This window comes from Crinia signifera, chromosome 4 (genome assembly GCF_055691185.1).
Source record: "Crinia signifera chromosome 4, ASM5569118v1, whole genome shotgun sequence".
NCBI classification, from domain to species: Eukaryota; Metazoa; Chordata; class Amphibia; order Anura; family Myobatrachidae; genus Crinia; species Crinia signifera.
Window position 1 is genome coordinate 211,804,272 of NC_139220.1, and position 13,560 is coordinate 211,817,831.

Below are 13,560 nucleotides of genomic sequence, written 5' to 3' on the forward strand. Positions count from 1 at the left end.
ACCCGCTCTGACCCGGTCCACAGGGGAGGGGTGCAGGTACCAATCGCCTGGCTCCTGGGGCGGGTGGCAGCGGGCACCACCCATGGATTACTGTGCTCCAGGGGGGTGGGTGCAGGCTCTACCCGCAGATTGACTTTCTGCGGCTGACCAGCAAGGGAGGGCGGCTGGTGCCTGCCGTGGATTGCTGCTGTCCAACACGGGGGGCAGCTGGTGCCTGCCACAGATTGCCACTAACTAGCTTCATGGGCGGGCTCCAGGGGGGGGTGTGTTTCTTGCTCGATGCCGGGGATGATTAATACTCATTGCCAGGAGTGGTCATATACATGTTGCCAGGGGGTTACATGCTTGTTGCCAGGGGGGTTACATGCTTTTTGACAGAGGGTGGTTACATTCTCTATGCCATTCTCTATGTCATGGGGATTAAATGATCATTGCTAGGGGGGTTACGTGCTCATTGCTAGGGGAGATACATGCTCATTACCAGGGGTAAGTTAAGTGCTTGTTGCAAGGGGGGGGTTAAATGCCCATTGCCAGGAGGATTACATGTATTTTCCTTGCCAGGGGTTGCAGGGGCACCATGTGCGAGCACTCCCAGGAATCCACACTTCCGGGTAGCCATGGGTGCCCGGCACTCCCCTGACAAATGCTAAAGGTGTAGGGGTAACACTAACGCCTGTATCCTTTAAGGCGGCAGACATTTTTGGAGGGGCGTGGGGTCTCCATCTGCATTTGGATGGAGACTCTGCACCATTGCAGCGCTGCTTCCCCACCAGTCTCCATCTCCCAATGCATCAGAGGAGGAGAGGGGGCCGGCAGTGCGTTCTCACTCCTCCTTGGCTCCTGGAGCTTAAACTTTGCCAGAGCACCCTCCTTACGCCCCTGAATACATAATTTGTATTATATAGATTGGTTGCTGTAAGTTTACTTAATTTGCATTTTTATATAATGGAGTATATATGCGGTTATATATGGGATGTTTCCTCCCTCTAGGACTGCCAAAAAAGACTACAATTAGCAGAGAGATGGCTTCCTTTTGCATGCCACTCCCTGCTTATCACTCTGCCCAATCTGGCTTCAATGGCCTGCGGCCAATGCAGTCCATACAAGTCAGGGATTTCTGAATGTGCAGTTGCACCACGGTGTCTGTGCATGTGCAGCTCCCAGCACCAGGCATATCCAGCACCAGCAGTCACCCTACTGAAAGTAAGCTGGTGCCGCTGCTGGATCTTAAGTTGCCTTATAGAAAATAACTCCTATTACAGCACCACTGTTCTTTGGTCACAGTGGTGACAGGGTACGTACTGTAATAGGTTAAAGGTATGAAACACAACCTTTGCAGAGTTCAGAGTACACCATAGCATTCTTTCTGCTGCATAATGATTATACAGAACACACCTTTCCCAGCTTCTTTGTATGTGATCAAACACTTCTTCCACAGTACTGTTCTACGAGATGTCTGCACTACAGACGGCTCTCCTCGGGATTCCACTACTATGGATGCTGAAACGACTTTTCTTTTCCTACTTGTGGCAGGACATAAAGTTCTTCTTTGCAGCAGGTGGCTACATGCGGAAGATAGATAAGGAAGTTCAACGCTGCCCCTATTTTGGCATGGTGGATATGTTTTTGAAACAAGTGTCCATAAGACCGGACCAGACGTTTATTTTTTACCAAGACCAGTCCTATACCTACAAGGAGATAGATCTTAAAAGTAACCAAGCGGCATGGGCTTTACAGAAATGCGCAAAGCTGAAAAAGGGGGACTGCGTTGGTATATTCATGGGTAATGAGCCCGCATATGTCTGGATTTGGTTGGCACTAGCCAAATTAGGATGCCCAATGGCTTGTCTGAACTACAATATACGTGCAAAATCCTTTATGCATTGCTTCAAGTGCAGTGGTGCAAAAGTGCTTATTGCTGCCCCAGGTAGGAGATAGGGATTTAAGTTGTAATCCATTTATAAAATATGTAGCAATTTGCATGATATGTTTCTCTTGCTATTTTATACTGGAATATTATTATAATAATAATAATAATAATAATAATAATAATGATGATGATGATGATTATTTTGATTAAACAGCCATAATGGATTGGTTTGTAAAGATGTCCTAATACTAGGGGCCTGATTCATATCGGTTAGAAAGGCTATAATTTTTTACAGATGGACAAAACCATGTGCACTGCAGGTTGGTCAGATGTAACATGTGCAGAAAGAGTTTATGGTGTGTACACACGGTCAGATGTGCCTTCAGATACTATCCACGATCCGATCAGATCGGATCGTGGATAGTATCTGAAGGCACATCCGATTTGCATACAATCTTGACTATATAGTGCAGATCTGCACTATATAGTCAAGGCAGACAAGACTTTCTGCCTTGCGATACGTGAACGCGCATCGGAATCGGATCGGGACCCTTGCGATCTACATCCGATTCCGATCCGATGTTGACTATATCGTCAACATTGGAAGGCAAAAAGAGTCGAATTATACTTACCTTTTTCTTCCTAGAGATCCCATGGCAGCCATAACACTGGGATGTTCTTTTCCCCCATAGATTTAGACAGGATAATTTTCTCTAGGACCGCCCACCTTGGGGTATAATAGCCTCCTCCACCTTCTCCTCTATGTCTTTTCATGTCTCCGTAACATAGGTCCTGGAGAAAAACACATAACACAGGGAGGGAAAAACCAGTGGCTGCCATGGGATCTCTAGGAAGAAAAAGGAATTATCGGTAAGTATAATTTGACTCTTTCTTCTACGATCCCCATGGCAGCCATAACACTGGGACATACCCAAGTAAACACACGGGAGGGCTAAATGCTGCATGAAATATTTAATGTATCTATAGAAGCCAATCAACCAGAAAGAGCTTCTTGCAAGACATGCTTCCCAAAGTGGGCAGTAGAAACGTTAAGTGCATAATGGTTTGAAAAAGTATGGATAGACGACCATGTCGCTGCTTTGCAAATCTCAGAAGTTGACGCCTTCGCCTTATTCGCCCAGGAAGTCGACACTGCCCGGGTAGAGTGCGCCTGAACGATGGGTGGTGGCGCCTTGCCTTCTTTTTTGTATGCAAACAATATAGTTTCTCTGATCCATCGAGATATAGTCTGTTTCACCGGAGCTTTGCCTTTCTTTATTCCCTCTGGGATCACAAACAAATGCTTCGTCAATCTAAAAGCCTTAGTTCTTTCCAGATACAGCGATATTGCTCTGACCAAGTCTAATTTATGCCAGACCTCTTCCTCCTCATTTGTTGGCTGCGGGTAAAATTCAGGCAAAGTTATCTCTTGGTTCAGGTGAAAAGCTGACACCACTTTAGGAATGAAGTCTGGATGTGTCCGTAATACAACCCTATCTGGGAATATTACTAAGTACGGCTCTTCGATCCACAGAGCCTGTAGCTCGCTCACCCGTCTAGCTGAAGTCACGGCTACCAGGAACACCACCTTCCAGGTTAGGAACTTTAATGGACAGTCTGCTGATGGTTCAAACGGGGTTTTTGTTAACACTGTCAGCAGTAGATTCAGGTCCCAGGGTGCTACAATGGACTTTATTGGCGGCCTAATTCTTTTCATTGCCCTGCCAAATCGTTTGACCATTCTTTCCTCTGCCAAAGGTCTGTCCAGTAACACACTCAAAGCTGATATCTGTGCTTTAATAGTGCTTTAATATTTGCCGTAGCTAACCCCATTTGTTCAGCGCACCGGAGGCAGTCAGGGGGGTTGTGTGGGCAAATAGCTGCCTGGGCCCTTTCAGAGGCCGGGCCTGGGACAGCTGTACCCAGAGCACCCCCCTATTGGCGGCCTTGTCAGTGTGTATGCACTGAGCGGCTTTCCTCCCCAGCGATGGCAGTGATCAACCCTGTCCATACATGCTGGGCAAAATAGCACATACAAACTGAGCAATTTTTGCCTGTCCCAGCTATTTTTACAGGGGGTGAACCCCTTTCCATAATACAAGACTACGGAAAGTTGTTCACTCAGCTAAAAGAAATAGCCCAATGGACGGCAGCACCCGGCGACATGTAAAAGCGCGCATAAGCACCTCCACATATCGGGGGGGGGGGGGGGGATTTTGAGCTAAAAGTAGCTCAAAATCACAAGGGGGAAATTTACTAAGATGGGAGTTCTATTTCACATGGGATGTTGCTATGGGAAACAGAATCAACTTCTTATTTATCACCTTCTAGAAGGTAATAACGGTTTCTGCACATGTTACAACTGCCCCACATGTGCAGTGCAGCATGGTTTTGTTCCAATGTATTTTGCCGACTGTATTGCGCATATGCACTAACATATGCAATTATTATTGCAAAGGACAGCTTTTGCATTAAGAGCTGCCCTTTGCGATGGGTCTGGCGATTTGGCAGCGGATTCCCAGCGGCTCCCCCTCCTCCCTTACCTGGCTGCTGCTGCAGGGCCAGGGACTCCGCTGGCTCCTCCTCCCTGCACCGGAAGGGGAAGTACTGTATGGGGCTAGGGAGGAGGAGGTCACTGTTCCAGGCAGCACAGCAGGAGGCTGCCCGGACTCAGGTGAGGTGGGGCGGTGCACATCATTGTGGGGGTCGGTGCGGGGTGGTGTGGTTCATGATTAGAAGCCCATAGCCGGTAACCTGGCGATCGGGTTTTAGTGCATTCAAAAATACAGTAACAACTCCGATAACAGTGTTTTTACCTTATTTTTGCATTAGTGCATCCCGCCCTGTGAACATTTTCATACTGATGCTAGGGAAACAAAATATCAAATTGGTATGAATAGCAATGTTATGCTGTATGAACTGCAATGCTTTATGTACTAAAAACTAAAATGACCAAACCAGGTTTGTGGGGGGTTACTTAGGGCCTCGTTTGTCTACATTACCATGCCATCACCGGAATTCACGTGATATTAATGCAATGGGCCATAAAGGGTTAAAATACAGGTAAAATGAAAAATAAACCACATTGTTTTTATGTGTGATTTAATAAGCTTTTATGCAGTAAATATGTGTTTACAAAGACTTCAATCTACATTTTTAAGCTAAGCGTCTACAAGCATGAGGCAATGCATATGTAAACACCCCTTAAGCACATCTTTTTACTTTATTATCAGGTATCTCTAAAGTGCTTACATATTGTGCAGGACTTATGCACACACAATCAAGGGTTACTTTTGTCTGAAGGTGAATTCCCTACCAGTATAATTTTGAATTGTGAGAAAAAAATCGGGGAATCTTTTTGGAATTAAGGGCCTGATTCAGAACTCCTCCCTAGACAGCATACGATTGCTGCCAGAGACATGCAGTCAAATTGTAGTCATTGCCCATGTTCACTCTTTCAAGAACACGGACAGTCACAGATGGTGCAGTGCTTTGTGCTGAGCGATCAGTGGCGTAACTATCGCCCCGCAGCCCCCGCGGTGGCGGGGAGGCGCTTGGAAGGTGAGGGCGCCGGGGGGCTGCGGGGCTATTGTTACCGTTCCGCTGCGTCTGCCACAGGACCTTTTGCCGGCTCTCCGTCTCCCTGCTCTCCCGGCTCCGTCTGCAATAAAAAAGGTGAAACACAGAAAATGGCTGCACCCTTAATGCAGACCGTTTTTGAGGATGCTAGAGGACAGTGGAGGATTGGGGTAATCACTAAACATAGTTAACCAACACCAGTCTAATGGAGCCCACACACGCACCGATCCCGGCGTGCGTTGTGGGCTTAACTAGCACACATAGCATCGCATCGTATGCCTTGTGCATACGATGTGCATGCAATGCTATGCTAGAAAAAGCTAGTACAAAAAGTATGTGCAGCACATACTTTTTGTACTGTACGATGAGGTGCCGCGGGAGCGCGCACCCCATCGTACAGCATCGCACCGCCGGCAACGGTGCATGTGTGGGCTCCTTTAGACCTGCAAAAACCAATGAATGTGCACCAATTGGTTTGCATACCCCAGTCCAAGCCAGCAGAGGGAATATTTAAAAAACAGGGAAAAAAGTACTCAAAACAATGATGGACAAAAATAAATAAAGAATAAATACAATAATTGAGTGTGTTGCTCAGGTTCAGGCATTGTGTTGTCAATAATAATGCTCATTAGGTGTGAGTGTACCCTATAAGCACAGAGAGTCGTAGCAGTGTGTAAAGACAAAAAGAAAAACTGGCATGCATCTACTGTATCTATTTATCTATCTTGCAATTACATTTATTAAATAATATTGGGTAATAACATATTTGTGGTTCGGCCTTCATAATAACACCTCTTTTGTTGTGACAAGAACTGAAGAGTGCTGTGGAGGAAGTGTTACCTGCGCTGGCAGAGGAAGGAGTGCAGGTGTTTTACCTGAGCAGAGAATCCAGCACTGATGGAGTTCTCAGTCTACTTGACAAAGTGGAAGCTGCTTCTGAGGAACCAGTTCCTGTATCTCTTCGATCAGATCTTACCACAAAAACCCCAGCTTTGTATATATACACATCCGGAACTACAGGTAAACCATTGTTTTGTTTCTTATTAACTTTTTTTCAGTTAGTAGTTAAATACTTTTCTTTAATATCAGTGGTACATTACACTAGTTGTGCACCACAGCACTGCGTTGTGAAGGAGGCCATCTTACAGTGGACACATATACTGTATATTGGGTACTGTGCATTAGCCGGGCGCCCGGTACGTAGTTAGCGTAGCGGCGAAGTCAGAATCAGTGTAGTGTTCCCGCGGCCAGCGTAGTTAGCGTAGTCAGTCAGAGCCAGCATAGTTAGCGTAGTCAGTTTGAAGTGGCGTAATGTTCCCGCGAGCGTCCCTGTCAGAATCAGCGTAGTGTTCCCGTGGCCGCGTAACCAGCGTCTCTGTCAGAATCAGTGTAGTGTTCCCGTTGTGATCTTTTCTCCTTTTAGGGCCAGATGTATCAAGCTTCAAAAGTGATAAAATGGAGAGTGATAAACAACCAACCAATCAGCTTCTACCTGACATTTTTCAAACCCAGCCTATAACATGGCAGGTAGGAGCTGATTGGCTGGCTGTTTATCACTCTCCATTTTATCACTTTTGAAGCTTGATACATCTGGCCCTAAAACTAAAATCCAGTTAACAGTTAACACATGTTGTCATTACTTTCTCAGATGTATGATATGGCAGGTGTGAATGTGTTCCTGAAAAGCCCCCACTATCCATGCCAGCCCGAAGTGTGGCGAGCGCAGCAAGCCCCGCGAGGGGGCGCGTTACGTGTCCTCCCAACCTGTTCACACCCCCACTCTCCATGTTGGCATACAGTTGAATGTAAAAGTGTGGCTCGCCACCGAGCCCAAAGCGTGGCGAGTCCAGTGAGCCCCGTGAGGGGAGGCGGATTACTTCACATGTGTTTGTAGACACCGAACAGGGTACCTCCTTACTTGGCACTCCTGCAGCCGGTCCCACTCGTCTTCCCTTGTTCACGGTCGGGAGTCTTCTCTTACTATAGGATGGCTACACAAACCAGAGGACACACTTTCTCTATTGATGCTTTATTCTAGGCCAGCAACGAGGGATACCAGCTTTTGCTTTAGAAACTTGAACGGGGAAACACCGTATAGCAGGATATAACAAGGTCAACATACGGACAATATATGCATTACAAATAAGACATTCACTCTATGACAGCAACAGTAATTATTCACAATTATCACCAACACAAAAGTAGTTAAGCTTCTTAACTTCTACTTATCACAACCTCCATATCAAGCGATATTAATCCCGCACCACTTACACCTATGTACCCGGGTACTATGGTTAACTAAGACCGGTCAGTTCTCCACAGGAGCCTATGCATAGGACTTAATTGTGTCTATGGGTCTCAGTACTTTTATCCCGTGGCCACTGGGTGGCAATGTTACTCCAGCAGAGTGAGGTGGCCAAATACAGGCAACTTAACTTTTATGGTCTACACCACACGGTAAGTCTTGCCGAAGGGGTAAGGAGGCCTCCGGGCCCTTATAGTGGCTACGTTTCCTTACCGGCAAACATAAAGGGGTGGGGCTATGGACCCGAGAGATATTCTCCCTTACAGGTAATGGCAGTTCTCCTTCATCTCAGGGTCAGGATCCTATCACTGTCCTCCTGTCTGTGCAGTTGGTGAGGGCGACTGGGGTATAGGCCGTCCACCTTGGGTATCTACTCCTGGTCCCTGCTGGAACTTGGCTCTCAGGCAGGTGCAGAATAGCTGAGCCCTTAGGGCAGCAAAGTCTGTAAGGCTAGTAGTTATGGCACTGGACAGAGCTTGGGGGCACTGGGCAGGGGAGTTAGTGTACGGCCGGTCCTAACAAGGTGCAGTGTACAGGGGGGGAAATTAGCTCCCAGGGTGCCCCAAGGGGCGGATTCACGGTTAGGGTGTCTGCTTCTCTGGACGTCCCATCAATTCCTCCCTGGCGTCTCTCCCAGCCAGGGGATCTCTCTTAGCCCCTGCTGTAAGGGGGTCAGCGTGGGCACCGTCTCCGAGCCACTTCCTGCAGAGTGTGCTGCACGGTGGGGTCAGCGGGGATCACAGCTCTTCCCCGCTGTCAGTGTGCTTGGCTGCGGCAGTACAGACGCGCCGCGTCTCCTCTTCTTCTACTTGCCGGGGTCAGCGGGGGTCAGCGGGGGTCACGGGCGCTCTGCTGCTGCTGCCCGGCGGGTGGACGCTGCTGCACTGCGTCCCCCGCTTTGAGGTCGGCGGGGGTCAGCGGGGGTCACGGGCGCTCTGCTGCTGCTGCCCGGCGGGTGGACGCTGCTGCACTGCGTCACCCGTTTTGAGGTCGGCGGGGGTCACCGCTGCGTGCGTCTCACCCGCTCCGGTGCCTGCTTCAGAGCGCTCCCACGCGCTTCTACTCTCCTCTTCTCCCGGCTGCTCCGTCCTCCTGCTCCACGCTCTTCCCCACGTGAGTGCCTCCTAACCTCTTCCTCCTTCCTGCCCCCTCCTTCCGTTCCTCCTCTTCCTTTCTCCTGGGGCTTACATCCGCCCCTACTTTTTTGTGGTCGTGTCCTCACGCCACGCTATCGTAGAAACAAGTCCGAACCGCTCAAAGTTCAGAATAAGTAAAGTCTCTTTCTCACACAAGGGTATACCATTACAACAACTATAAATTAAGAGCGGCATCATAAACAACAGTATTACATATTTATATACAATAATGACAGGCCCTTAGGGCTAGGGAATTTATTGTTGGTATCGGGCTGGTAGCGTACCCTTAGTACTTCGGGAGGTCCGCCTTGCCGGTAATGCTGGCGCTTCTTCTCCTGGCGCCGGGGTCACGTAGTTTTCTACAGGTTCTGTGGTCAGTGTAACCGGGATGGACGGTATGCTCCACCCTTCGTTCAACAGCAGTTCCTGCGGGCCTCTGGGCATGCTCCCGGGGGCGACGGTAGGGGCCTCCATCTGTCGAGAGTATGACTTAGGTTGGTTGCGATGTACCCATTGCAATCGAGCCCCGTCCGATTCTCTGCTTTGGTGGACTTCGATTGCTGCCGTCGGACTCTTGGTGACCACGTAGGGCTCGGCCTCCCATTTATGGTGAAATCGACGCCAGGGATGACTGTCAACGATAGGGGTGAGGCGATCCCACTCCTCTTCTGCAACCGGCTTCCCTCCTCTATTGGCGGGGACAAGGTTCACTCTTGAGAGTAGATGCCGTGAGACTGGGCCGAGGGAAATCGGTGCCTCCATCTGTCCACTTTGGCACCAATGGGCACGCCTGCGGAAAGGACGCCTGTCGGGGCCCGGCCGGTTTCTTCTCTCTGGCACCCCACCTGGACTAGTCACGTTCACCGCTTTGGCACCTTTTTCCTCCTCCACCACATCGAACTTTACCGTCTTGCCTTCTCTGAGACTGCACAGAAGTCTCCGCGAGTGGCTCTTCCTTAGGGCTGTCCGATGGACAAAAATGTCATCCCTCGTGTCGTTCCGGTTGATGAAGCCATATCCCCTTCGGATGTTAAACCACTTGACCGTCCCTTGGGTACGCGGGGCCAGCACTCTCTTCTCCACTTGGCTCCCCTGGACACAGATGATATGCTGTTGGGTGATCTCTCCAGCCTGTTCTTGGTTAACTGGTTCTTGCTTTAACGCTGCAATCAGCTCCTCAGGGCAATTCCTTAAGATGTTCATGCCCAGGATGATGGGGGCGACTCTTCCTTCCCCACAGGTGATCACTAAGTACCCCTGCTTGGGTAAACGTGTTCTTCCAATCTGCAAATCGGCTTCCCAGTATCCGTTGCAGATGACCTCCCGTCCATTGGCAGCGACCACTGTCACTTGCGTGGGGGGCTGTCTAAGCGGGACTTCTTTTCCCCAATACTTCTGGAGAGTGGGTAGCTGGATCATGGAGACCTGTGACCCGGTGTCGATCGTGGCCGCTGCCTCTCTTCCGTTGATCACCACTGGGATCCTCGGGCATTGTCCTACATATTGGGCCCACCATTCATCCGGGTCTGGGTCTACTCCCGGTGTTCTCCCCGAGGTTCGACCCTCTCCCTCGGGGCATTGGAGTTTAAATGGTCGGACAAGGGGCAGCTTCTCTCGACGCGCCCGGCCTCTTGCCAGTGTCGACAGATGGGCCGGCCTTGATGGTCGAATTGGTCTGAGGCTTGTCTCCCATTTTCCCGGGGCGAGTCCCACCGCTTCCGGTTTGACAGCTGCCTGTCGGCCCCCCATCTGGCTTCTTCGTTGTCTGACGTGGTTTGTCGCGCCAGCTGGCGGATGTCCCGCTGCATAGCTGCCATCCCGAGGGCCAGATCTTCTACCTGACGTTGGAGGGCCTGATCTGAGTCGTCCGCTGGTGGTTGGCCACCCTGATTGGGCCGATCCCTTGGCCGTGCAACTTGTTCGGAGCTCGTAGCTACAGAACCTCGAGCCCCCGTCATCTCCGGGTATTCTATTTCGGGGTTCGTGTGATTCCCAATGGTTCGGATCGCAATATTTTTGAAGTCGGCAAAGGGCTTCCCCGGCATCTGCATCTTGAGGATCCGCAGCTGGGTTTTAATATTAGGGTCTGCCGCTCCCTCTACGAACTGGAGAGTGAGTGCCTCGTCGCCGTTACGCACCTCATCCTTGTCAGCCGCTTGGATGAGCTTCAGGGTCTTCTGTAGGCTTAGGGCGAAATCGCGGAGGGTTTCGCCAGGTAATTGCTTTCGACCATAGAGCTGCATCTTCAACTCCGGTAGGGTGGTGGTCTCGAAGATCGCGGACAGCTGAGTCAAGATCTGGTCGGTGTCCTTCTTTTGGCCGTCGTCCCACGATTTGACCTCGCTGAGGGCAGAGCCCGTGAGTTGACCGATTAAGATTTGTACCCTCTGCTCTTCACTCGGAGCGTAGAGCTGGGCCATTGACTTCATCTGGTTTTTGAATGCCGTGAACGTGGCGCCCTTGTTGGCGTCTCCACTATAGGTCAGCATCCATGGGGCCCCGAAGTAGTAGGGTAGTGTGACAGGAGCACGAGCTGCTGCTACTTGGGCAGGTAATACCACTGGGGCCGCCACCTGTTGGTCAGCGTTGGGGGCTACAGGGGGTGCCTGCCCACCCCCGGCCTGTGGTGCTTCCATCCTAGGTTTAGATTATACTCCGACTTGACCGTAATCCTGTTCGTGACGCCACGAAAGATGTAGACACCGAACAGGGTACCTCCTTACTTGGCACTCCTGCAGCCGGTCCCACTCGTCTTCCCTTGTTCACGGTCGGGAGTCTTCTCTTACTATAGGATGGCTACACAAACCAGAGGACACACTTTCTCTATTGATGCTTTATTCTAGGCCAGCAACGAGGGATACCAGCTTTTGCTTTAGAAACTTGAACGGGGAAACACCGTATAGCAGGATATAACAAGGTCAACATACGGACAATATATGCATTACAAATAAGACATTTACTCTATGACAGCAACAGTAATTATTCACAATTATCACCAACACAAAAGTAGTTAAGCTTCTTAACTTCTACTTATCACAACCTCCATATCAAGCGATATTAATCCCGCACCACTTACACCTATGTACCCGGGTACTATCGTTAACTAAGACCGGTCAGTTCTCCACAGGAGCCTATGCAAAGGACTTAATTGTGTCTATGGGTCTCAGTACTTTTATCCCGTGGCCACTGGGTGGCAATGTTACTCCAGCAGAGTGAGGTGGCCAAATACAGGCAACTTAACTTTTATGGTCTACACCACACGGTAAGTCTTGCCGAAGGGGTAAGGAGGCCTCCGGGCCCTTATAGTGGCTACGTTTCCTTACCGGCAAACATAAAGGGGTGGGGCTATGGACCCGAGAGATATTCTCCCTTACAGGTAATGGCAGTTCTCCTTCATCTCAGGGTCAGGATCCTATCACTGTCCTCCTGTCTGTGCAGTTGGTGAGGGCGACTGGGGTATAGGCGGTCCACCTTGGGTATCTACTCCTGGTCCCTGCTGGAACTTGGCTCTCAGGCAGGTGCAGAATAGCTGAGCCCTTAGGGCAGCAAAGTCTATAAGGCTAGTAGTTATGGCACTGGACAGAGCTTGGGGGCACTGGGCAGGGGAGTTAGTGTACGGCCGGTCCTAACAAGGTGCAGTGTACAGGGGGGGAAATTAGCTCCCAGGGTGCCCCAAGGGGCGGATTCACGGTTAGGGTGTCTGCTTCTCTGGACGTCCCATCAATTCCTCCCTGGCGTCTCTCCCAGCCAGGGGATCTCTCTTAGCCCCTGCTGTAAGGGGGTCAGCGTGGGCACCGTCTCCGAGCCACTTCCTGCAGAGTGTGCTGCACGGTGGGGTCAGCGGGGATCACAGCTCTTCCCCGCTGTCAGTGTGCTTGGCTGCGGCAGTACAGACGCGCCGCGTCTCCTCTTCTTCTACTTGCCGGGGTCAGCGGGGGTCAGCGGGGGTCATGGGCGCTCTGCTGCTGCTGCCCGGCGGGTGGACGCTGCTGCACTGCGTCCCCCGCTTTGAGGTCGGCGGGGGTCAGCGGGGGTCACGGGCGCTCTGCTGCTGCTGCCCGGCGGGTGGACGCTGCTGCACTGCGTCACCCGTTTTGAGGTCGGCGGGGGTCACCGCTGCGTGCGTCTCACCCGCTCCGGTGCCTGCTTCAGAGCGCTCCCACGCGCTTCTACTCTCCTCTTCTCCCGGCTGCTCCGTCCTCCTGCTCCACGCTCTTCCCCACGTGAGTGCCTCCTAACCTCTTCCTCCTTCCTGCCCCCTCCTTCCGTTCCTCCTCTTCCTTTCTCCTGGGGCTTACATCTTCCATGTCCCCTCGCGGGGCTCGTTGCTCTCGCCATACTTCAGGCACAGTGGCTCGCTGCGCTCGCCACACTTAAAATCAACTCCACGTGGATAGTGGGGGTATGAACAGGTCGGGAGGACGTGTACTGCTTCCCATGCAGGGCTCGCTGCACTCGCCACGCTTCGGGCTGGCGTGGTTAGTGGGGGTTTAAAAATGCCTCCTTTATTGTGCATAGGACGCACTTGCACCCGCATAACCCCTTTATGCATGAGGTGCACGTGCTAATAATTACTGAGACGCAGGAGCGTCTGAAACGCACCTGCGTCTCAGACAGCTGGAGCGCCTCTCTGCCGGCACCCGCATGATCCCCTCTCCACTGGCGTCTGC

At 50.9% G+C, this 13,560-nt stretch overlaps 1 protein-coding gene across 1 annotated transcript in view; it reads left to right on the top strand.

Moving 5' to 3' along the window:
• Window positions 1-1,424: 1,424 nt before the first annotated feature.
• LOC146074964 (long-chain fatty acid transport protein 2-like) overlaps window positions 1,425-13,560 on the top strand; it is a 125,179-nt gene continuing 113,043 nt past the window's right edge. The window contains exons 1-2 of the mRNA XM_083183723.1: window positions 1,425-1,927; window positions 6,260-6,469. Of these exons, the coding sequence (XP_083039849.1) occupies window positions 1,453-1,927; window positions 6,260-6,469 (685 nt within the window). The 5' untranslated portion in view covers window positions 1,425-1,452. The remainder of the gene's footprint in view (window positions 1,928-6,259; window positions 6,470-13,560) is intronic.